This window comes from Lepisma saccharinum, chromosome 4 (assembly GCF_977018435.1).
Source record: "Lepisma saccharinum chromosome 4, izLepSacc3.1, whole genome shotgun sequence".
In the NCBI taxonomy this organism is placed as follows: Eukaryota; Metazoa; Arthropoda; class Insecta; order Zygentoma; family Lepismatidae; genus Lepisma; species Lepisma saccharinum.
In genome coordinates, this window is record NC_139232.1 from 61,982,003 (window position 1) to 62,008,596 (window position 26,594).

Below are 26,594 nucleotides of genomic sequence, written 5' to 3' on the forward strand. Positions count from 1 at the left end.
GTTTTACGACACACAAAAAACACGTTTAAACTTAGTGATGTGAAAAGTTCATTAGGTTAGGTTGCATCGCACAATGAATCTACTGACTGAAATTCACAACACATCGGATGAGAAACCTTTTTGGGAGGCTGGGACCAAGAAGGCTTCAGAGGAGTTGATGACTGCAAATCTGAGTACCGACATTTCAATGTGTGATGCAAATCCTACTTTTTCTTTACTTATACATCTTTCAAGCACTAGAGCAGATCACATTGTGTTACAGGAGATTTGTATCCTACAGAAACTATTATCTTTTTTTTCTGTATTTTTTAAAAAAATAATAGCTCCAGGTGTAAGTTTGATTCATGGGTCATTTCTTTCTTAGGACAAATGGAAATTAATTGATTAAGCAAGACATTTCTTCGGGAAATCAAGGTATCATCAACATATTTTTCTCCTTTGGCAAAATAATTGTGAAGAATTCCTGCATGTAGCAGAATGCTCAATACACAAACTTCACATTGTCATTAAGGTATACTTTTGCCAAGATTTCATCATGCTGATGAACATGCAAGTGATTTGGGGGGCTGAGTCTAAGTATTCTGATATCGTACTTCAAAATCTCTGCATGGTGATTGTACTGAGGAAATTTAAAGGCGAAAGTTTCTCACTTTGAGATCATTAGGATTATTTTGACTTTTAAAAGTGATAAATTTTATTCCTCAAAGAAATTTGATAATATTGGTAAAAATTTATTTTTAACATTCATATTCATATTAATTGGTCATGAATCAAAAATAGCATATAAATTTTGCAGAAAGTGAAACATAAAAAAGTACAAATAAATTAAAAGTGTTACAATTCTGTGTCTTTTTTTGTATACTTCTCTTTTCCACAGCATAGTTGGCATATAGCCAAAGAATTTTTCTTCATTTATTGTGGAAGAGCTTTTAAGATGGCATGCACCTCTTCAGCAACTGCCATAAGGACGAATTCAAACTGTTGTTTGGTCTTCACCATGTTAGCTCGCTGATCACGAATGTGTTCCAAAGTAGCAGCTATGTCAATTTCTTTAGCTCCTTTTGCCATGCGATTGAGAACCATATCAATCAGACAATATGTTCCAGACCGACCAATTCCATCACTGAAAATAAAAAATAAAGACTATATGTAATAATTGTTTTCTTTCAAAAGATACAAACTTAAGCCAGCATTATATTCAATGAAGGAATTCTTTATTGCAGATAGGGGTAACATGATCAGTACTGGTTGCTCTTACCCTTTCAGGTTACCTCTAGATATAGCAAACAAACCTAAGCACACGGCCCTGAAATTAGGCAGGTGGCAGAAGTTCACGCTTTTGCCATGTCGGAGCACAACCCAATGAGTTCGAAGGTTTAAGAGAAGGAAAGATCTTGTTGAGTTGGCCTTTGCAATCTATGTGATAGAAACCGACAGTACTTGATCCAAAGGTCAGGGATAACACATAAGTGCCCCTGAGAGAGATCGGTCTGATGCTCGAACTAGGCAACGAAGCCTGGTTGACGTTGCCACACAGTGTGCGGGAACCAGTGACTTGTCCTGCTCTCACTTTGCTTTTCCTATACGTGGCACCAGCGCAATTCTGCCCAGCTGCCTATTCCCATGGCTGTGCGTTTGGAAGATCCTACTTACCACTCAGGAGTTTATCCAGAATACTGAATGTAGGGGATTGTGAGGATCATTGGGAATAGATGAGAGAGTCAAGGTATACTTAATACAAAAATAAACAGAGACAATTCATCCAGCAGCGTAGCTTATGCTCTGGGTTATCTAGGTAATCGGAGATGACCCTGTTGTGGTTTTCTAAAAAAAGACCATTTTTATCTTCGTGATATTATTTCAAGCCAATCTTCCATTTATGCAATTTTTACTTCCAGCTCAAGAAATGTTCCAACAGTTTGTCCGTTAAAGCACAAGATGCTTTCTTCACATTAGTGACTCTTGGATGAGATGACCCAGGTTAAATCCCTTGTCACGGGGAAAGGAAACATTGCTTCTCAAGCACACACATTCAGAGGCCAGGGCAACCTCCCCAGGGAGAGAGTTCACCCTCAACCCCAGATCCTTTGCTCTTCCTCTATTGGCAGGTAGATAATTGATTCTTACCACTCTTTTCCACTAAAAAATGTGTGAATGGGGGGAATTCTGAACAAAATGAATTAATGGTCACTAATATTTAGGCTTGGTGAACTTGCAGGCAACAGATTTCTTCTATATGAATATAAATGTGCTAAAAAGTGTGAAATCTTTTTAGTTAAAAGATTAAATGTTGAAAATAAGACAAATTTGATTAAATAAATTTAAAAAATAAGTAATTGCACTAATTATTTGCTGGCATTTTTAATTCCATCTATGCAAAAATATCCGATTATATTGTTTCCCATAAACATAAGTGTATTTCTTTCACAGAACTGAATATTTTTTAAAAGATAAGGACACCAGGAATGTTTCTCTTTTATGCTAATTTTGATGATGAGGATGAACACTCAAATGATGAAATAGACGATTACTATTCCATCACTGCAAGGCAGGGAATTTTAAGGTGAGAAAGGAAATTTGTGGCATCTGTATGGAATTTCATTCTGAGTCAGAAATGCCCCCAGAAGACTGGTGCAAGGAATGCATGTGGTCAGTAGCTTGGTGTTTCTTTTCGACAGTTTGAAAGTTCATTATTTGTTTTACGTTGTAAGGCTTTAGTGAGTTTAGATGGCACCTTCTTGGTGCTTTGTTTACAAAAGTAAAAAATGAAATGGATGCAATAGAAGATTTACATGTGAAGCCTTTTTAGCGAGATCATTTCAGGAGAAATTTCAAATCGTAGGGCAGAAGAACGTACAGCAATATGTAAAGCAACAGGTGTGGAAAGAAAATGGAAATTGAGAATCCAGGAACTGGGTACAGAACATTGCTACCAGTTTCCTGAAGCTGATATTGAGAAGTTCACTTCACAAGTAACTGGGTGTAACCCTAAAATTAATGTGTTTTTTTTTACTAGTACATGCCTTCATATTATATTTCTCGATGTGGGTGAAACACGGGTTGGAAATTATCCATTCTTTAAAACCAGTATACGCCACTGAATTCAACTTCATTTTATTTCAAGGAAAGAACTGAAAATTATGAAGAGAAAAGTAATATGAAATACCTGAATTTAGACTGCTTACCAGTTTTCACTTTAGTTATTTTAGTTTAATAGCATTAGAGTTTACTGAAATTCAGACATAAACTGAGAAATTGTGAGGAACTGGATATCCAATGATTGTTTACCATCAAATTTACATTTCCTACATTTTAAGGACCAGTAAAATCATAATTGTTATATAAAACAAGTAATTTGTTAATAACTCACCTGCAGTGAACTACTATTGGGCAAGACCTCCCACGGTACGATTTGTTGACTTTTCTGCAAAAGAATAAGAAAAAATTAAATTAGTAAACAAACCATATTGTAAAGCAATCTTACTTAGCCTATTGCATAAGAAAGGGAGATTACTCAGATTTTGATCCAACATCCAACCATTTATAACTTTTGAAAATATTCTGAACTGAGCATTAACAAGCACATACTGCAGGGTTTTTAACACATTTTGTATACTGATTCTAGCCATCAGCCCCAGACTAGTGCAGGCCCTGAGACATTTAATAGACACAAGCTTGTTCACATAATAGAACAAAAATGAAGCATAAGTCTTTTTCATGTAAAATGTTGGAATGTAGAGGTGAACATTCTACCCACGATACCTCTATGCAGGGGATAAGTGTTCAGCTGATATTGAACTTTTTTTTGTCAAGATAGTGTGAAAAGAAAGATGAAATGTCATACATGCAGGCATATATACATATTTGAAATATAAGGGAGTGGGTTGATCAATATTTTGCGGCTTCTACTACTCTTTCAAAGGGGGTGTTTGGCATTGTTGGGAATGAATTTACATTTTAGCATGTAAACTTATATCTTGATAAGTACAATTTTTTTAGTCACATGGAAGAATTTACTATATTTTTTTTGTACAGTATTTTGCTTATAGAATAACTGAAATCATCTGTAATTCTTTCAAAAATCATGGCAAAAAAATATGCAAGTTAGAAATTGTACTATTAATATACTTATGTTCTCTACGATTTCCTCACATTCAAGATATTTATCCCTCTAATGTTTAGCACCTAGAACAGTGCTCCTCTTACCCCTTACTTTATGAGGGGCCCTGATTCTAGGCTACAATTTTTATCATTTGAAACTAGTAGATGCCTATTAGGTCAGCTTTAATAGGGGCAATACTCCCCCAGCCTCCATCCATTGCCTAGATAGGGAGTCATTTTCTTCCTCCTTTATTGATTCCTGAACATGCTCACCATTTGCAAAATTACACTACAGTCAAGAGCAGACATTAAACAAATTATGTTACAAAATTGTAGCATATATACATCAAATAAAAAGAACACTGTAACCATGAATACACAATTCAGAAAAATATACTACAAGTTTTGAAATGCAATTAACCACATATATAATAAAGCAAATGTGCTATGTAATATATTACTTGTCTACTATAATCAGGCACATATCCAAGGGAGGGGGGCTTAAGGGGCTCGAGCCCCCCCCCAGCCAAAAGTTTTCAGTTTACACTACATAAAATGAGGTTTTTGGTTTCTTGTGGTGTGAAATAAAATAATGTGATGCTAATTTAAGGAGATAAGTAATTATCAAGGCAAGACGGAGAATGTTCTGCAACCCTGTTATTGATAATAGCACGCATCCAAGGTGGGGTACAGGGGCTTGACCCATCTCCCTCCAGGAAACTTTTTCAGTTTACATTAGATAAAATTAGGCTTTCTTCTTCTTGAATAATGTGACAATAACACTGTTCTACAAAAAAGACTTTTATCTTTTTTCTGGAGGAAAAGTTGATTCCTATTGCAAATTTTGAGCCGATTTCAAATTTGTATTTAGATTTTCTCTGTCAGGAATAGTTTACGAGTAATCGTGATTTTAATTTATCTAAAATTCTTGCAATTTTAAGGCGAATACTAAGTGAACTCATGGAATAATTTAATCATCCTTTCTCAAAACCTAGTATATTATGTTTAAAAGTTATAAATGTGATATGTGACATAATATTCACACACAGAATTGTTATAATACTTATTTTCAAAAAATATAATAAATTTTTTGAAATTTATATTGCATATAACATTATATCCATGCTCTTTTTCCTTTGTCTGATAGACATGCTTCAAACTCTGGATTTGCTGAAGTTCTCTAATTTGGGTCCCACAAAGTACCTTTCTTTCGCTTTGCTGGTGAAAGACGAGGAAATTTGTTTGAAATACACTTAAATCTTTTTCCAGTTGTGTCCATAACCTTTACAAATTGTTTCGTAAGGCCTTGCTTGGTGTGAAAAGGGGGAAGAGGAACATCACATGCTGTATAATTTTCCTCCCACTTGTCAATTTCGTTGAGACTAATTCTTTTTTGTGCAGTGGTTCTTCTGTCACGTGTATACCACTTGCAGAGGAAGCAGGTATACTTTGTGTAGCCATGTTGCATTCTCAATATCAATGCAACTATCCTGAAGTCGCCAAATATCTTCCACTTATGTTCATTATATTCCATGGATTTCTTCTAATATCTCTGGACCTAAAGGAAATCGGTAAGGATGGAAAATATTGGATAGATCTTGCCTAGGATCGGGACAGATGGAAGGCTTGTGTTGCTGCAGCCATAAACCTTTGGGCTTAAGAAGCTAGAGAGTTAGTTAGTTAGCTTCTAATATTTCACTCGTTTCTTTGTGACATCAGAATAACATATGAATGTTCATTACGAGGGTCACTATTTATATTTTGAGCCTAACAATGAAAAAAACAGGAATTTGGCATTGAAAACTGCTTTATTGTTTTTCGAAGTATTCTCCTTTATGGTCAATACACTTTTGCATTCGTTCGAACCATTTGTCAAAGCAGTTTTTCCAATCTTATTGAGACACCTCCATAATATGGTTTTTGAACGCATCAACAGCATCTTCCGCCGACGAAAATCGTTGTCCACGCAATTTATTCTTGACATTCGGGAGCAAAAAGAAGTCATTGGGTGCCAAATCAGGACTGTACGGCGGATGACCCATCAATTCGATTTTTTGACTGTTCATAAAGTCTGTTGTTAGACGAGATGTGTGACAGCTGTGTCTTGATGAAGAATGATCCGACGGCGTTTGTTTGTTTTCCGTATTTAACCGAAGACCTCTGGCAAACAAATTGTTGTGTACCATTCAGAGTTGACCGTTCTACGTTCCTCTAAAGGCACAGTTGCCACATGACCAGTTTTCCCGAAAAAACAGGCGATCATTTGTTTCGATGTGCTTCGAGCGCGAACAACTTTTGTTGGATTGGGTTCATCTTGAAACACCCATACAGTCGACTGCTGTTTACGTTCCGGCTCATATGCATATATCCATGATTCGTCACCTGTTACAATCTTATATACGTCTTTTGAAGCACCACGATTGTATTTATTGAGCATTTGTTTGCACCAATTGACGCGAGCGTCTTTTTGAGTTTTTGTCAAATTGTGTGGGATCCAATGAGAACAAACCTTTCTCACAGCTAAATGATCATGTAATATTTTATATATGCTGGTGGAACTAATGCCTATGGTTGCCCCAATCTCACAGTATGTCACACGACGATCTTGCAGTATTAGGTTTTGCACAGCATCAATGTTTTCTTGAACAACAACTGATTTTGGACGACCTTCGCGAATCTTGTCGGTGAGCGAATGGCGGACACGATTAAATTCGTTATACCAGCGTTTCACAGTGTCAAAGGATTGGGCTTCATCGCCAAATGTGGAAGTAAGTTGATCGATGCACTCTTGGCTTGATAATCCACGTCGAAAATCGTAAAAAATCATCGCAGGAAAATGTTCACGAGTTAATTCCATTTTATTGTTGTCGCACAATCTCCAAGGCAACATAAACAACACAAATGAAGCTATTGACAAAACATTTGACGTACGTTATGGTCAATAATGCCAGACGATTCCGTGCAAACATCAAATCGCGCCTAACTTCAATCAGTGTTGCCAAGGCTTAAAATATAAATAGTGACCCTCGTAAACCACTAATGTCATTGCGATCAGTAAGTAGGTGGTCAGTTTCAAAATAGGCACGTTTGCCTAAATTTAGTAATGTTTGTGCTGGGGTGGAGATTATATTGGTCGATTCCAAGGTAATGTTTGTAGTACTTTTTCATGATAGATCGAATCCTCTTCTTTTGCCTTGCAAAGGCCAACTCTCCACAGATATAGCAGAAGCTACCTGGTTGATTTTGACAGGCAAAGTACGTATATCAACTTAAACAAAAGCTGCAAACACAATGCTTAGTATTTAGACAATAACTTGCAGGTACATCATGTAGCTTAGTAACAGAACTGCCAACATCTGAAACAGAAGCTCAGATGCAGATGTTGCCAACTGCTCATCTGACAATTCCCTGCATTTATCACGAACTATGAATCTGAGTAAAATAAGACTCTTTATATCCTTATAACTAAAAAACTGTCCCTGATAGCAAAATTCTAATTACGGATTTGAATTTCCCATACCAAATTCCTTCAGAAAAACTTATTTTCACATAAGAAATAAAACCTTTGTAGAACAGTGTAATTTAAGGAGAGAAATAATTCAGGCAATATGGAGAATGTTCTATAACCTTGTTTTTGTTAATAGCACGTATCAAAGGTGGGAATCAGGGGGCTCTAGCCCCCACCCTTTCAGGGTTTCATTCTGTTTACACTAGATAATATTAGGATTTCAGGTTTTTGAATAATGTGATGATAATTTTAGAGAAATAATTATCGAGAAAAGATGGAGAATGTTCTATAACCCTGTTATTGTTACTAGTGTGTATCCAAGGCAGAGGCGTGGCGTGCATGTAGCCGCTGTTACCGCAGGTAACACCAAAATATAAAGAATTGAAGAACCCGTCTTAAAATATTATTACGTACATAAACTGGTAATATTGTCGTAAAGTAAACATTGCAGACTGACATTTTTTCTGGCACCGGCAAAAGCGAAGAGGAGGACTGATCCGGTACCCTCCACAGGCAAAATGAGGAAAGGACCCTGAGCCCACAAAGGAAGACTTCGCGTAGCGGGAAAGACTGTTATGGCGGGAGGAGAAGGCGGGCTGTTTAGCCGGCGCAGTTGCCTGTGATCCTTACCGGAAACATACCAGTGTTGCCATATTCAATTGACAGAAAAGAGCTAAGTCGCCTAATCGGGTCTATCTTACTCTGAAGGTGTCCAGTCACACTGGGGAACGATGGCGCAGTGGTAGCGTCGCCGCCTTATAATCAAGGGATTCCGGGTTCGATACCCGGTGGAGGCACAAGTGGTTCGGATCCAACTTTAAACTGTCCCGATTAGCATTACTGTTCATGAAGCGGACTTAAATCGCCAAATCAAAATTTTAAAAAATCAAATCACACTGGGGCAAAAGCAAACTACCAAGTGATATTTTGTATTTACACTAAATATCAGCGATTATGAAAGTCCTCTTTGTCCTTCTTCGACATCATGGGCGAGAAGGAGAGGAGAGGGATGGGATGGGTATGGTCAAGGGATCCGCTGTCCTTCTAAAAATGTCAACCTAAAATTCTATATTTCACACATATAATATTATTTCGGTTACAGGAATTTGTGATAATTGTTGATAATACTGATTGAGATTGACATACGTTGTCGCAGGAATGAAATAATTTCGGATTGAAGCAATGTTTTTGAGGTGGTAGAACTGTTTTTGGGTGAAAACAATACAAGCATAATTTCCCGATTGTTATCTTAGCACGCTCTGAAGTGTCAGGTGTCGTAGATTCGAATCCTCAGCAAGAAATGGTTATTTCAATGTTCGTTGTTATTATTTTACTTACATAATTATAAAAATTAATAATTACATACACAAAGAAATAATAATTTTATTTCAATAATTCACCATGCATCCTCATCGTCACGATTATCCTATAAAGCGAAAGCCTTAAAGGTAGCAAAGGACGTAAAATATACGAAATAGTAGTGGTGTAAGAAATGAGATTTCAGTGGATTTAGCGAAACATGGGAGTGGGAGTAGTTAGGAAACAGATGAAGACTACATCTACTCTACATACGTCTTATTTGAAACGAAAAGTTTCGCGATTTGGGCAAATCTGGTTTCAAAAGAACTAAGATGGCAACATTAGTAGAACTGGACTCCTTGCAGGTTCCGAAGGAAATATTGGGGAAGGGCCGATGCTGAGAGGGGAGGGGGCAAGGAGCGTGCTTCACGTGTTACAAAAGTAAACAACGGTTTGTGGGAGGGACTGCGCAGTGGGAGTTTTGCAGCGGCGTGCATTCTGGGTACGCAAGGTACTCACTGCGTACCCACAACACCGTAAGAAAAAATAATAATTTTCCCCATTCCCAATTTCCCCAATTTTCTCTTCTCGGAGCATGAAAATTCAACTATCATCTCTCCGAAACCCCTTCCACTGCCAGAAATTCTATCTTCCGTCCGAGAACGCTCTTGCCTTGCCCGAGTAGCCTGGCCCTCCAAGCAGTCCCGAACGTCTGCCCGAATGATCCCGATCGTGCCTTCGGTGTTGCCCGCACCCACCCCCATCCACCGTGGCTTCTGCCGATTTCCACGAGCAAAAGCTGCTGCCTCTGTTGGGTACCCTTGAAATTCGGAGGGCAATCCCCATTGGCTCCGATCAACCCCCACCATATGTTTGGGTCTTCCCGCGCTCATCCCACGGTGCATTTTCCTGTTCAAAGCACATGGTTCTAAGAAGCCAGGGTACCTAAGATTTTGGCAGCGTCTGCAGTGTTGGTAGTAGTCAACATATATTTTTTTTCTAATGTTTAGTTTACTAACATTGGACAGACACGCTTAGATAAATTAATCCCTGTGCTTTGGTTGCAATAAAAATGCGTTATAAAAATTGATTACTGACATACAAATCGGAGCGGAAGACAAAAAAAATGTTTATCGGGAGGTGAGGGAAATGGAGTGATCGATCGACTGAGCATTGCGTTTTACCTGAAACCCTTTTCGGCGTCGTCATGTCAATGTGTCAGAGGAAAATTATATGGACAATTTCCATGTTTCACACCATTCTCAGTATCTGTCTTTCTCATTCTAGATATCAAAATTGTATTCGTGTCACTTTGCATTTCAGCTTATGATAAGGGTGGGTGTTGACTGTTGACCCGACGATATAAATGAACGAAAGAAAAAACAAACACATTGCTTACTATAGGATTCGAATGTACCCCCGCTCCCTTACGTTGCAAAGTTATGTAAATGGACGTTACATTGTGCCCAACATAAGGGTGCAAAATCATATTGGTGGTGGGGGGGGATATCTCAATCTACACACACGCGCGCATATATTACATATACACATAATATAATTATGATATGCATATTTATAATGTCATTCAATATAAAAAAAATAATGAATTTCTAAATATTTCAAAATGCATTATTAATAAATACATAGAGAGAAATCAATTTGTTACTTTTATATACATGAGATATTTATAAAGTAGCAAACTAATTCATTTACTAACGGGTTAAAGATGTCAATAAATTACAAAAATAGTTGGAATCGTTTTATTATGCAATAGTTTTTCTATTAACATCATATTTATATTTGTCTTGCATTCTTGTTTTACTTCTATTGTACATATTTTGCTTTTGGTGTAGATCTGTTAAAGATCTCTTGAAGAGGTAGTGTATGTTTTCAATATTATCCTTCATTGTTATAACAAAAACTCTCCCCCCCCGGGAAATTTTGGTGTGGGGATTTTTGAGGCCAAGATTATTGGTGGGGGGAAATCCCTCCCTTCCCCCTCAGGACTTCGAACCCTGCCCAACGTTTATTTGAGCTTTTGAAGTGTGTTGGGATTAATACATTGATGCATTTTCTACGAGTCTCCTTAATTTCTTCATTCTACAAAATATCTCGTCGACTGACAACCCTGATCCATTCATCTACAAATGTGAGTGGCTATTTCGAGGAAGGATACACTTGTTACCGCGAGAGGTTGACGTTTTTTGTTTCTTCCGTCTTGCGTGTGAAATTTGCAGTGTTTCGTTCTTATTATTGTTTTGTCAGTGCGGTGAAGAGGTGAAATAGAAATAATATGGAATTGGAAGTTGTTGATGACGTTCTGGAGAGGGTTTTTTCGTCATATAGTTATGAAAAGAAAGTGGAAATAATCCGAAATGGGAGGCCTGTTCCTGAATTGGAGGACTTGTCTCAGGCAGGAGTTACGAAGGATGGTAAGCATGTTAGGCATTTTCAGGCAAAAACTTACTTAAGTGCGTATTTCTTCCTCAACCTTTAATTAACATATTACTTATTTAAACATTTGACTGTCCTTTCGTTCCCGTTCAATGTGCATCGCGCTGCATGAAGAAACTAATCAAGGTTGAATTGTTGGGCTGCACGTTTCTTGAGAATATATTTGCGAAACAAGTATATAAAATATCATACAAATGTTTTATCGTGTTACATCTGAATCTCTCCGGTAGCGTTTTAAGTTTATATCTTTATATAAAAAAATCCTGAATTAGATCCCATTTCAATTCAACTAACTTCAATCAGCTTTAGTGTGCATAAAGGAAGCTTAAATTCTGCTTCCTTTAACATACCAAAAAATGCGGCAGAAATAGTTTTTTTCTTTTTGTGTGCATATGAATGCATTTGATACAGCCACTAGTAAATTATCCACTAAGGATTTCCCTTACGTATTTCTCTTGCGTACCCTAGTCTAAATGTCACCGCACGCCACTGGAGTTTTGTGACTGGTGTCTTTCGTCTTTATGCTGTTTTCGGGCATTGTCAATTAATTTATGAAGCTTGCTCCGAGTTCCGAGGTGGCGGGTTCATCCTATCTGGACAGTGTGTGTAATCGTGCGATAGAAGATATTTTGAAGCAATCTTTCGGTTCGTTATTTTGCAGAAAAAATCGAAATTGTGGCGAAAGGGAGGCCAAAGCCTATTTTGAACGATTTAAAAACCAAGTCGTCTGCTGGATATGACCGACATTTCAATGTTTCGTGGTATAACGACTATCCGTGGTTATGTGGATGTGTGCAGTTGTCGAAACTCTTTTGTTGGCCATGTACTCTATTTTCGGGTGAAAAAAAAACGTGTCGAATTCAGATGTGGATAACATGGACCATGACCATGACGCACCCAAAAATTCAAATTCAAATGAAAAACTTCTCTTTATGACAGCATCATAGAAGTTTTTTGATTTGATTTGATTGATTTTGCTTCGCTTGTGCAACTTTTGGCTAATTTGCGAAGATGGGGATGAGTGATGATATGATTAAATTGATGAATAGACATCACAAACGCCCATGCCCAAGCTAGGTTTCGAACCCGGGATCCCAGCATCATATAACTATTTTCAAAGTAGGATTGATCTGCTCTATAAGTAGCCTTCGATGTTTCTGTAAGTATCAAATTACGTATTATTGTGTCAACAACCAATGTTTGCGATTTCACTTTAGTCCTTATGTCAACATTTTTTTTCCTGATTAATAACTTTACCAAAATCTAGTATTGAATTGCACACGTACCAGATTAATATTATATGAACTACTTGGAAGACATTGGGGGGGGGGTGCATGAGGTGGGGAGGCGCCCAAGTCACCCTTAAATGTCCTACTGATAACCGGTAACACTTTTAAAAATCCACGCCACGCCACTGATCCAAGGTGTGGATCAGGTGGCTTGAGCCCCATCAGGAAATTTTTCAGTTTACACTACTAAAAATTAGGTTTTTGTCTTCTTGAATAATGTGATGATAATTTAAGGAGAGAAATACTTATCAAGGCAAGACAGAGAATGTTCTATAACCCTGTTGTTGATAATATTGCATGTAAACTTTTCTTGAGCTTTCAGTGTTGCCACAGCAAACTTGAGCACTATGTAGAGACTTGTCAGTATTTGGAAGCTGTACAACAAAGGTAGCTCCACACGTAGGGCGATTCGTTGTAATTTCTAATCTCTGGAAGGCGCGAGAGGGAATATTCTTGAATAAGAGAAGTCGAACTACTGGCATGTATGAATCGTTTATCTGAGGAACGTTCTAGAACATAATACATGTTATTATAAATATATAATAAATACGTGTTAATTAGAACCATTCCTAAATAGATATTCTTTGACAGAACCTTGGATCCAATGGGAAAAATGGCGTTGTCTCTGACGTCATTTCCTTTCAAACATTCAGTTCAAGGACTTGTTCATGATTTATTTGATCATGTACAAGGTGCTTTACTTCAGTCTCCATACAAAATGATAAAAACTTCTGGTGACTTAATTTTGAAAAATGTGTCTGAGATAAAGAGTGACGTTCCCAGGATTTTCGGAAGGGAGAGGGGTTACGCATACTATGGTGGTCAGTCCTCCTTTTGCCATTTTTTCCGGTCTTTAATGTTCTCTTTTTTAAAGGAATACTGGATCAAATGGGGTTATGACCCCACCAACGTCACTGGAGGATTTAATCATATTGGGAGATGAAACATTAGATGTGTTGGGAACGGAAGGGTTTTACTATGCATTAATTGTTTTGCGATCCAGCTGTATTCTAGAAGACTTCCTTTCTTCCATGCCAATGTGTGACAAGACTGTGGAAGCTGTGACAGACAATTTTGAACATTTGCTAGTGATTAGGCCTGAATATAAACAATTTGGTGGGTTTTCGCTTTTATAAGAGCTGCAAACATGGGAAGACAAGACACATTAGTAGTGTTCAGGCTCGAATCAAAGAGAAATATTCGAGAACGTCTGCATGCAGTTCGCAGCCCACAGTTTGAATCTCGTGTTGTCGAGTTGATTGTCCATCCTGTGCATGTGTAAGAACTTCATAAAAACACTTCTGGTACACAGATGGTTTGATGCCTGATGAGAAGAAATGGACAAACACACATACTGAGATGGTTCCTGCACACAATGTTAGTGCATGGAAACAGAGAAGTCGAGGGGGAAAAAATGTTCAGATTTCACATTCTGATAAAATGGCAGCCTTAAAAAGTGGTGACGATTTAGGGGATAGTTGTTCCCCATTTTTTTGCCTCTACATTATGACCTTGCCTACCAAGAGAAAATAAATTTTCATTGCAACCCTCCCCCCTTCATTTTGGAACCAAATTGACACCACTTGCCTTAAACATACAATTATGAGGTTCTATCTATAATATCCCTTTAAAAAATGGTGTTCAGCCCCCCCCCCCCCCCGAAAGGAATTCCTGGATACGTGCCTGACTATAATCAAATTTATCACTGGCATTATCGGACACAAATAGTTTGTGGGACATAGGACTAATACCATATTTTAATTTCATAAACAAGAATTACAAACACTATATACACTATGACCTAAAGGTGTCCAAATATAAAATAATTTTCTTTCAAAAAATGTATTATATGGAGATTACATGTTCACAAATAAATCTGTATGATTTGAAATTAAGCCCCCAAATTCCTCATAATGCTATTTATCTTTATTGCTGAATATTCTACCCTTTACACCATGTTTCTTCAATCCAACATTGCTTACATTCAATAATCTAAAGCATTATTAAAGTATGTTGCTTATTTCAAGCACAAATTTCAAATGTATTAGGTTGGAGCAATATTAATGATTCTTTTTGTGTTGCGTTCATGTGATTTTCTTTAATTTGTTCCTAATTTCAAAGCTCTGCGGGTCCTCTTTTGGAAGTGCACTGATCTTTTGTTTACTCTACATGACAGGTATGTATGGATGTGTGTGTGGAGGCTATTAAAGCAAAGATGAATAAATGCAGTTTTTGTTCAATATGTTCCACTATAAAAATCATAATCTTTATTCATCCGTTGACCTATTTTTTCATGGGTGTGGATTGCATTAGATACATGATTGAACCAATAATCATCAGCCTGCAGGATGTGATTTGTGGTCCTATTGCTTGTTCATTCCAGAAAGTCCAATTGTCTTCATCGTGTGATTACTATAGATGAAATGACAAATGTGATTTAGATCCACCATATTTGTGCCCTTGGAAAATATGTGAGCTACATTCTTCCAAGTAATTTAATCATGCAACACTAGGAATAACTACTCCTAGACTAGAGGTTGATCGGTAACTAGAAATATGAATTTCTTTTTTTTGGGTAAACAAAATTTGCTCCACTTATATCTTCCAAAGATCAAATCTTTACCCTAAAAGTTCTTCTTAAAGTTCAGTGGTATTGTCCTTGAGTAGCTTCTTGAAACCTGACAGACCAGAGAGATCTCGTCACTTGCAACAATTGCATCAAGATTTGCAAGAAATTGTCCAGAAGTTATGAATAAGGGGTCCTCACTTACTGCAGGTTAATGTAAGATCTCATACTTTACAAAGCACCTTGCGAAAACCAGTGAATTTAGGCAATGATGTCTTGTCTCAACCTCCACGTTCACAAGAACAATTGCTACTTGCTCATGGCCAATGCCGCCGGCACCAGTGGCAGAGTGGTTAGCACATCACGCAACAATGCCAGGGGTCCCGGGTTCGAATCACAGCCTGGGCATGGATGTTTGTGAGTGTCCATTCATCAATTTCATCATGTTATCACTCATCCCCTACTTTGCAAATTAGCCAAAAGTGGCACAAAAAGTCAATTATATAAACCGCAAAACCTGCAGTGTGGGGTGGGGAATGAGCAAGCCTTTAGGGGGTCCTTGCTATGGCCTTTACATACCAAAATATATGTATGGAAAACAATAAACATAGTAATTTGTCCAGCAAAAAAAAATATTTGACATTTCCTTTCACAAGTACGTGTATTTTATATAGAAGGAGTCTTTAGTGTAATATTTTGTGGGACAGGCCCAAAATTTGTAGTTTTGGCATCTGGCACTGCTCATGGCAATTAATACACAATTTATCAGCTCTGCGACTCCACTTTTTATCATAATTGCTGATTTCTCGGCAACATTGCACTTATTCTAATAGTGTAGTGCCTACTTGGATTAATAAAGTGGCGATTGACCAGAGTAACATTTTTAATATTTATTGTTCAAAATGGTCATTTAATTTGTTCCAACCTAATACAAAGTATGATAATTTAGACTAAACATACACATCGTAATCAAAATATTTTTAATATATTCTTGTATAAATACAATAAATATTTATTATCAAAGAAGTTATATGTGTTTTCTTAACTGGTAACAAATTTCAATGTTTCTCTAGGTTTTGATGTTTGAAACTAATATCATTGACATCACATGGAACTTGACTCACATATGAAATATATGAGTAGTGGAGTAAAAATTACAAGCAAAGAAATGAAATTCAACTTTAACAAATAATGTATTACAATAATGGTTGCCTCATACCTTAAAATGGTGCTTTCTTGTATTTTCCCCCAAATTATCATTAATTAAGCAAACTCATTCATTCATATTATAATTATGAAAACGAATGTGGTTTATAGATTTTTTACAGCATATTATGTTAATTGCTAAACATTTAATTCAAAGAAAGTACAATGTAAGAATGTTGGATTACTAATATTAACAAAATACATAATATAAAATAACAAATAAATGAATGAATATTTCAAAACATTTATTGCTGTTTCCTACTTGCAATTTTCTTTTAAAATGAAACAAAATTTTCCATTCTTGTATGAAATAATAATAATAATATATTTTTTGTTGCTTGCAAAGAAAATTTAATCACAGTGAGTCCTTGCAACCATTCACAAAAATCTAATTATGGTAGCAGGAAGTTGCTGAAATTAATTAAGGATTAAAATACATATATTTTTGCAAGTAACACAGAATTATTTTTATTTATATAAATGCATTTTAACTGCACATGTAATAAATTTTCATTGTATGCAACACTATAAATAATGTTCACAAAGGTATGATTTCCACACAAGTACAAAATTAAAAGAAAGTTAATTACAATATAATTCAGCCTGGTTTCCATGGATTTAATGTTCTGAGAAATTATATAATGTACTGTGTGTATTTACACAAACATATGCTCAATGCGATTTTGTTCTAAAAAAAATACCAAGGCATTCAGTTCATAGCAATGATATTTACTTGAGCAGATCAGGATTTTTTTTTAGAAACTATATGTATATCTATTTACGAGGCCATTCTTCCCAGGCTTTTTTAATTACAGAAATAGTTGTGCAAATTATTTGCAAAGCTCGAATAATATGAAGATTGGACAGAAGATGATACATGCAACTTGTCCAATGATGATGCATGATACATTCTATAAGGCATTGACTGTTACTACCATTTGCTGTGATGCCGTTGCCAATGCACTTGCGACCACAGAAGCAAGTTCAAAGTGCCTTGTGCACTTGCAACCTGGCAGACCAGCGAGATCTTGTCGCGGTTTGCAACAAATGAATCAAGAAAAAGTGATATGGATCTTTTGTTTTTATTATATTAACGTCCATGTTTGTATACAATAAGCCCTATCTTCCTCGAATCTGAACAAAACCATCTACATTCCTCACAAACACTAGCAAAACAATAACATCACTTCCATGATGCCCAAACTTCTACCATTCTATGATTAGCAAGCAGGTGTTGTCAGAGAGGAACAGTCATGCACATGCAGTGGTCAGTGATTCTGTCAAGAGGTGGTTTGACAAACTATGGTGTCGGATTTGTTGAATTTTTGCACACATATCTGCAAAGACATCTGCAGTTTTGGAAAAGAGAGCACTAGGTAAAGCTACACAGACCCTAATCCAAGACAAGTATGTCTAGAGGATTCTTTCAGGGAAGAATAACCTTTGCATTTTTCATAATGGGCTACCCTTCACTGTATGAATCAGAAATTGTGACACTCATGTGAAGTATCCATTACATGATTAATGCATGCTTATTCAACAATTACAAATCAACAAAATCATTTGTTGTCCCAAAAGCTTTTCTTGAGATTTCGACCTGTGTATGGAATCAGTGGGCACCCACTACCATCTTGAGGAAATTGGGGAGTTATGAATGAGTAGCGTAACCTGGCCATAGAAAATTTACAATGACTGGGGGATCGTCGTGATGACCACATGTCACCCTGTATCTGGTTGATATTCCACCTCTGGTGGGAGTGAAGTTGGAAGTCAGTAGGTAGGCACTGACCCTTGTGGGCTGTTATGCCACGAATTATTATTATTATAAAATCATTACTCATTTCTGTTGTTGTTTTAGGTCTTTAATATTCTTGTATAGTTTAGTCACCAGATTCTTTTTAACCTTGTGGCCATTCGTCAACCTTATAATTTATATTGTTACATAAACAATTCTGGTGATAGAGAGGAAAGGCTCCCAACTAAGCTTCCCACAGCTCAATATGTATTTGCACATTAAAGTTGGCTGCTCTCAAAATCTGATGGGCTACAGTTATAGCCATCACAAGTATTAGTGTTGCTTCTTATGTAAATTGTTTTCTTTCATTAATGTTACGTCTTTCAGTCATGTTGAAATGATGAATGTAGAACTAAATGAAGATAATGTACACAAAACTGTAGTACGTAATAGTGATTATACAAAGGAGATTTTCTGAAGATACAGAGGAATTGGTCGACTCTCCAAACATGGGGTGGAGGAGTTTGATTGTATATCATTTGGTGATGCATAGAGAAGAATAAAGTGAAAACTAAAAACTCTGTAGTCTGAGAAAAAATTCACAATTATTGCAAATTTAAACTATTTGTTAATTTTCTCCACATTTTGCAGGAAAATGTGTGCATGAATCAAATTATAGTACACTTTAATATTCAACAAAAGAAGGAAATTAATATGCTGTTAGATAAAATCTAATAATCTTGAATATATTGTTAAATCTTGATTGTTGTTGAGGAGATTGGTAATGCCTTGTGCCATATCTCTTATTTTCATCTACAATTGGAATCAGTCTTTCGGAATTATTGAAAGAGGTATTCATTTTTAAATGATTTCTAACAGTACAAGTTCTCGTGTTACCCTCTTCCTGTGCAGGACTGATGCCTCAAATTGTTTACAAGGCAAATAAAAATGGCTTGTTGTCTCGAAAGATATTCCTCACACAACTTAGTATGATATGTACAAGAGCAAATATGATTAGACAAATGTCACTGCCAATTCTAAATGCAATTTACAATCAAACATCCACAACTATTAGAATTTATGAATATACAGTTAAACACAACATAAAAATAAACAAAAACAATTATCCAAAGTTAGTTTTTAGTCCACTTTATACACATAGGTTCATTGGAATTGGATCTAAAGTTTAAAGTTGGATTGTAATCATGGTGCTAGGTTTCTCTACTGGGAATGAAATGGGAACTCCTTGATGATAAGACAATATGCTATCAGGAAGAGTACCACAGCAGTTGGACTGAGAGACTTGTTGGATTTCAAAGTGTGCTGCTTCTCTTTACAGAGCGCAATAAACATACTCTCAGTCCAAATTGCTGTCACTGAAGGGGAAATAAAATAACAGAAAGCATGTGAGTCAGAGCAATTTTGCTGCCCCTAGGCATGGACCTACCAAGCCTACGCCTAAATCTGGCTGTGGTAATGATAAGAGTGTTGACTTTACAAGTGTAACACCCAAAGATTCTTTACACATGATGGTACTGAACGTGAAAAAATATTTGTTGCACAATGTCAAAATTTATGTTGTTCTATCTACTGTGAGCATCTCTTTGTGGGGCAATTCTAAATATGATGTTTATGAGATAATGGATCTATTATGTTAGTGTTAATTCCACGGAACATATATGGCATTTGACACTCACCTGATATTTAGTGTTCAGTGCTGTGTCCATACCCTCCAAGTAATCCCTTAACATCACCTCATTTTCATCAACACCCCTAATTTCTTTACAAGGACCTAATGTGCGATTATTTTGATACCTAAAGATGGCCTTACACAAATTCCCACTTTAGAAAGAAAATTCTGGATAAATCAGGGCTGGTAGTCTGCCCCCTTTATGGATGTCTATTATTAATGAACAATTAGGAGGACCTTATCCTGAATTTACAGCAAACCCCCTCCACCCCTTTTTGATACCTAAAATTACACTAGGAGGCTGTTTATAGAGCCTTTGAAAATCTAGTTCCTTGAAAGTCAGTTTTAGCTCCATTAAGGAGTTCCATTACCTCTTTTATACCCATCAGATTTGGCAACACTGTTGTGGAGGGGAGGGTGTAACAGGATGACAATAGGAGGCAAAGAGAAATACATTATGTTTATGAGAGTATTGTTTTCATTTGTTCTCTTGGGAGTAACCAACTCCTGATGGCACAGATAAACACATGAACAGAAAGAGGAAACATTAAAGATTTTCCTAGTTGTTAGAAAAGACAGAACTCCTATTTGATTAGCTGTAACATGACATTGAAGTTGATTCTCCATAAGAAATACATGAGATTATGTAAATACTTATTCATCACATTTTTCAAACATCGTGCCTAGCTAAATAATCAACTTTAAAAACTTGCAACATGGATAGAAATTCATTCTCTCTTGTACAGTTGTTTTCTTAAAAAGTAGCAGTGTCCATTCTGACAATATTGAAATAAAGGCACACCTGGTGTGAAACTGTCACTCTTTGCCTTAAGGAAGTTCAACAGAGGCCAGTGAAGCAAGTAGTCCGGTCCGATCTTGGCTTCTGCATACTGAGAAATCTTTTTGTGCATTAGTGAAACACTGGGATAAGTGCATCAGTGTAGAGGGGATTACATTGAGAAATAAAAGTATTTTCTGTATGTTCAAATGTGTTTCTGTTATTCTGAAAATAAAAAGTCTCTGTTTGACTTGAACAACGCCTCATAATAGAAAGCATTAGGATATTCACTTGAGGGCAATGACTAGCCAGTGCTTTATGAATCTGAGTTGTTTCTAAACGAAAATGACAAGGATGTTAATCTCATTGCCTCAGATGTCCTGGAAAAACAAACACATCAAAAGGTGGACTAACCTCAATGGCAGATTGGCCAGTGTAATGTACTATTAAGCCAGAGGTCCCAGGTTTGAAATCTGATTAGGCATGGCTGTTTCATTGGGTTTCATCACCATTTCATCAGATCAACTTTCATCCTCATCGTCGCCAATTAACCAGCAGCAGCACAAAGGTGATGTGGATGTGTAATAAAAATAAACATAGAAAAATAGAAAGGTGGATAAACAAAAGAAATAAAATATGAGAGAGAGATATATATAGAAAGAGAAAGAGCCCTGCTGGAAATTTCTACTGTTTACAGTAGACAGAATCTACTGTTATACTCTACTGTACTGAAGATGTATATGTACAGTAGAGGAACTACAAGGAAATATTCTCTTCAGTATTACATGTAATATTGTATGTAGTGTGTCTAGTTCAACATTTTGGCTGCAAATATAACTTTTCATTCCTCATTAACAATTTGTTTTTATATCTACTTGAAAATCTAAACACAGTAGATGTTTCACAACACCAATTGATCTACTAAAAACAGTACAGTAGAGAAACTACAAGTGAAAATAATTTCTTTGGTATTATATTTAATATGTATGTAGTGTGTTTAGCTTAAGATGGTGGCTGTAAATATTACATTTCATTCTTCCTTATTAATATTTTTTTATTTATATCTGTTTGAACATAGTAAATGTTTCAAAACACCTATTGATCTACTGAAAATAGTAGACAGAATTTTCAGCAGGGGAGGGAGAGAGAGGGAGAGAGAGATATTCTGCTTGCTGTAACTTAATAGCAGAAGCATGCATGCTGAAGCAGAGCAAATGATACATAGGTGCGCCTGATTATCAAGCAAATCAAGCCTGTGTATGAAGCAGTTAATGGATAGATAACATCAACATTTAACAGCAAGTTGTGTAATGATCTTTAGGCAGTATTAAATAAAAAAGTCACTGATATTTCTCCACAAAAATATAAATCTTACATGATACTCTCTCTCATGCTATTAGTAATAATTCTAGTGATATCTCAAAAATATTCCAATAGCCTGATTATCTTATAGGCAATTTTAACTTGCTTCAAAGGAGGAGAAGACCCATTGTGCAGAAAAGTACCTGGTCTGGTCTTCCAGAATTTAAACTACTCGTAAGATAAAGGAATAATGCACTACAAAACATGAAAATAATAAGTCACAAAAGGCTATTGGAATTTCATGAATATCATATCTGCATCATCAGGAAAAAGAGGATAGGATGTGATATTCTCAATTTGCTGATAGCTTATTGTGTCCTTTTATTGGTATGCTTTGAGTTGTATTGTTCTCTTATCCTGATTTTAAAATACTTACTGCGGTGAAGCATTTTTACACAGCTATGAGAAAGAAAAAGAATAATGGAAACGTAACTGAAAAATCATCTCCATTAAATTTTTAGCCACACTGAAAATTTTCCACGTACTTAACTTATAGTTCAAATATGACATTCAGTGTTCAAAGTGGAGGGAGATACAGAGAGGTGTTTTCTCCCCAGTTAGTAAAATGTACACAATGCACCCTCTCCTGTATGTCCCATTAGTTGCATGGTGGAACAAAAGATCATTCGCCCAGCTAGCTTCCAAGGTTCAAGTCAATATTCTTACATAACAATTTCCACTTTGAACACTGATGACATGCAATATACTGAATACAGGAAAGCATTAATACAGTCTCCTGTATGCAGTTTTTGAAAAATGTTCAAGATTTTCTCTCACAAAAAAGATAGAGTGGAGAGAAAATAAATTTCTTAAGAGTTATATCTATCTCAATTTCCTCCCTCTTCCACACACACACGAACATGTAATTGGTAAATGTGCTTCAACAATAACTTTCATGCAAGTACCAGAATTAAAAGTTTGTTCTGTAAATATACTTACATATGAGACATATTTCTAACCATGCAGATTCCTTACCTTCGCAGAATAGCAATAACTACTTCACAGACCACTACACTACATTTAACACACCAATAAAATTTGACATTTCCCACCAATTGTAAAGGCACATAACAGTTGTTACACCTGCGACCACAGCAAAGACAGTGGCTGACACACCATAATATAATATGAATTGCATGCAGATATGAGTTATTTCTCTGTTATTTTATTTTATTCACATAACTCATTCTCTAAATACCATATTTTCAAATGATGGTTCCTCTTAATGTGCATTACATACATACATTTAACTATTCTAAAAAATGTACAGAAAGGAACAATTGATTATGTTAAGTATTAACTTAATTTTCAAACATACAGTGGCAACACTGAAAGCAAGACAAACTCTGCATGCCCGATGACTGGATTCCACCTTTCTGAATTATCCACATGCATGTAGTATTTTCCAGTGTGCCAAACGTGATCCTGGCACATCATCATGACTGGATCCTTGGTAGGGATTGTCTTCTGGATGTTCAGATAGTATCTTGTCTGAGCTTGGAGCAGAAGGAAACAGCTGGGCTGTGCGAACTAAGGCTTCTCATTGTCCAAAGTGAAATAGTCATGTTGCACCCACAACTACATTCTATCTTATTTATTACTGAAATTATTAGCGCATATTTCTGAGTGCTTGGGGTTCTTGATCATTTGCACTACAGAGGAAACTGCACCTGGTTGATGCATCCTAATAAAATGTCCAAAATTTAATTTGGAATTCAAGAAATGAAATTGGCAAGGCTAATAAGGATTGGATTGTTCTTGCCCAAGACAGAGACAAATGGAAGGCTTGTGTTGTTGCAGCAATAAACCTTCAGGTTTGGGACTGTCAGAGAGTTAATTTAGTAGGAGATGCGAGAAATATGGAATTTTTAGAAAACACTTTTCTAACATTTTACTTAGGCCCCATAGGAATGTAATTTTATCCCCTAAATAGATTCAACACAACCTAAAGGGAAATTTGTACTTGAGTAATAATATTTCTAAGTATAATCTACCATGCTCTAAAACTGTGTTCTTTTCACACTTATAATAGATAATTCATGTCATAAATATAATGTTGTTATTTAATTTATGTTTACTTAAAGACATGTTACTAATATAAAAGTTTCAAGCAGAAAGAAATAAAGGTAGAAAATAGGAGATCTATATATTTTAGAATATGTGCTGGAAACCAGGCCTAGAAAATAAATAAGCAATATACAATAAGTTGCTGAAGACATGATATACATAAGCTTTGATATGTGAACATTAGTCACTTACCCTAGATACAAATCTTCCAGACACCAGTGAATGTGTACATAGTATTTGCATGCAGGTTTACCGATACTTAAGCTGAGTTCAGGGAAGAGTACAACTTTTCATACTGCAGCAAGTAAGCACTGGCAGGATCATACATATTAATACAGCATATGGAAGCATAATTATATAATCACAATATGTTAGTACACAAAAATATACTTGTTAGTAGTATCGGTATACCTAGGTTTGTACAACCTCTAAGGCCGATTTCAGCCAGATCTGCACTACACTGAAGAGAGCGTCGCATGAGTGCGCTGCACAGACGGAATATGTTTGCATATAGGAAAATGAGGCCATTCACACAAAAGCAGAGAAGCAAAAATTGCTGCATGTAAGTTAGTTACTGTTAACACTTGACCACTTATTTCAGCACATTACATGCATCACTGCCTTTGTATAAATGGAGGAAGTGGCAGAGAGCAGCAGGCAGCTGCAAGTGTAATTATCCCTTTATTTCTTCAAGTACTTCCTGATTGCTCTAATTCCTTATAATTTGTTGACAACAGGAATGTAGATTTTGATTTGTGCAGGAGCAATTAGGAAAATAGTGTCGCATTAAATTACTTCTTAATCTAGCATTTCTCACAATCTACATTAAAGTTTTAGTAAAATATTACTAAATATGTATCTGTTACCCTCCTTGCTTTGTAACTTCATGTGAAAAGTACAGTGTGAGTTAATAATAGCTACTTCGAGATGTTGCAGCTTTTCTAAAAGTCAATGTAACGTTATTCATATGTGATCGGATACACGACCGTCTGTCCCCCACGAGATTAAAGGAAATAAGTCAAGTAAGTCATATGATCAGAGAAAGAAATATTATTTTCTTCCATCTTTCAAATTGTATGTATTCTTAAAATTATTATTTCAAACATATTCCAAACTTTTGTAAAAGTTGAACGGATGCTAATAAATCAATCAATCAAACTGAATATACAAATTTCCTGCAAATATTGATATAAAGAAAAGCTTATTTTGTGTTTTTTACTCATTCTCACTGATACCGAGGATAGTACATTTATGTGAACTCTCCCATGATATATATAAATATATATATGAGTTGCCCAGCTACCACTTCCTGCAACTCAATATGTGAATGCAAAAGTGCCGCGCAGCGCAAGGATGCGGCGCCCAATTCAGTGGAGAGTAGTTCTAGAGGGAACCGACCTTTGTAAAGTTAGAGAACAGCATTCACAAACTTGAATAGCAGAAGCGAAATAAAAAAAAGGACGAAAGCGTTGAGATACTACCTGCACTCCCATCACTTTTGTGACTATGCAATTAGTAATAGTACAATTGCAGCAATCACAAAAATGATGAAAGGACAAGCAATAGCTCCACATGCCTGTAGTTGGTGTGTTAGTAGCCCAACATGCTCCGAAAGTTGTTCATCCAGGAAGAGATTCCCAGGAAGTCAAAGCTTCTAAAAAATGTCATCTTATAATGCTGGCAAGGAAATTGTACGTTAGTATAAGCAGAAATACCAGTATAAATACACAGAATTCACTGCAGAAAAGATAACAGATAATGAAAAAAAAAGTGGAAGCTATTATAAACTTCCTTTGTTTTAAAAAAATAAAAATTCATGCTTTCTCCAAAAGAAAATTACTAACTTTTGTCAAATAAATAGGGAAAAAAGTGTTATTATTGATTAAAACATCAAGATGGAAATTTTAAGTTTTTGGTTCACTGCTTAAATGAACATAGACACTGAAAATTCTCATTTCGTTAAGCAGTAGACAGTAACTCAGCATCATTGCACGATCTTTCTGCTTTTTGAGTTAAGAGGTTCAGGGTGAAAAGTGCAGCAAACCTTTCTTTCATGAAATCAGTGTAAACTGGATATTATTTTTGCTGTACCCAAAATGTTCACTGTCCCACTGCTCTCATTCTTCCATAAAGGGACTCGCATGAAGTAAAGTTCTAAAGCATCATATTTACTCATAAGGTATCTAAATCCTTCTTAGTCGTGAGTAGCAGATGGATTTCTACTGCATGCAAATAAATCAAGGAACATCATTTTTCTATATTTTAACTTACAACAAGATCTAATGAACAAGAAGTACAAAATTACTACATCATGTGTCACTAGCTGCCTCTAAAAACTATTTACTTTACTATTATAAAAGGCAACACTATAGCCTATGGAACAAATGTCCATGCTTTTGATATTCATGTTAACTACTTACAATATATTTGAGAACTCTTTCTATTAGGCCATTTTAATGAAACCACTCTATACGGCCCACTACCAGTCAGTCAAATGCAGCAATTTCACTATCTACAATTTGCAATATTTATGAAGCTT

General features: G+C 36.0%; 1 protein-coding gene across 2 annotated transcripts in view; it reads right to left on the minus strand.

Annotated features, from left to right (window-relative positions):
* Positions 1 to 207: 207 nt before the first annotated feature.
* The window catches only part of IA-2 (tyrosine phosphatase IA-2), a 619,991-nt gene continuing 593,604 nt past the window's right edge, over positions 208 to 26,594 (minus strand). For both annotated transcript variants that reach the window (XM_083120601.1, XM_083120600.1), the window contains 2 exons: positions 3,371 to 3,424; positions 208 to 1,123 (listed from right to left, as the gene is read on the minus strand). In XM_083120601.1, coding sequence (XP_082976727.1) covers positions 913 to 1,123; positions 3,371 to 3,424 — 265 coding nt within the window. In that variant the 3' untranslated portion in view covers positions 208 to 912. The remainder of the gene's footprint in view (positions 1,124 to 3,370; positions 3,425 to 26,594) is intronic.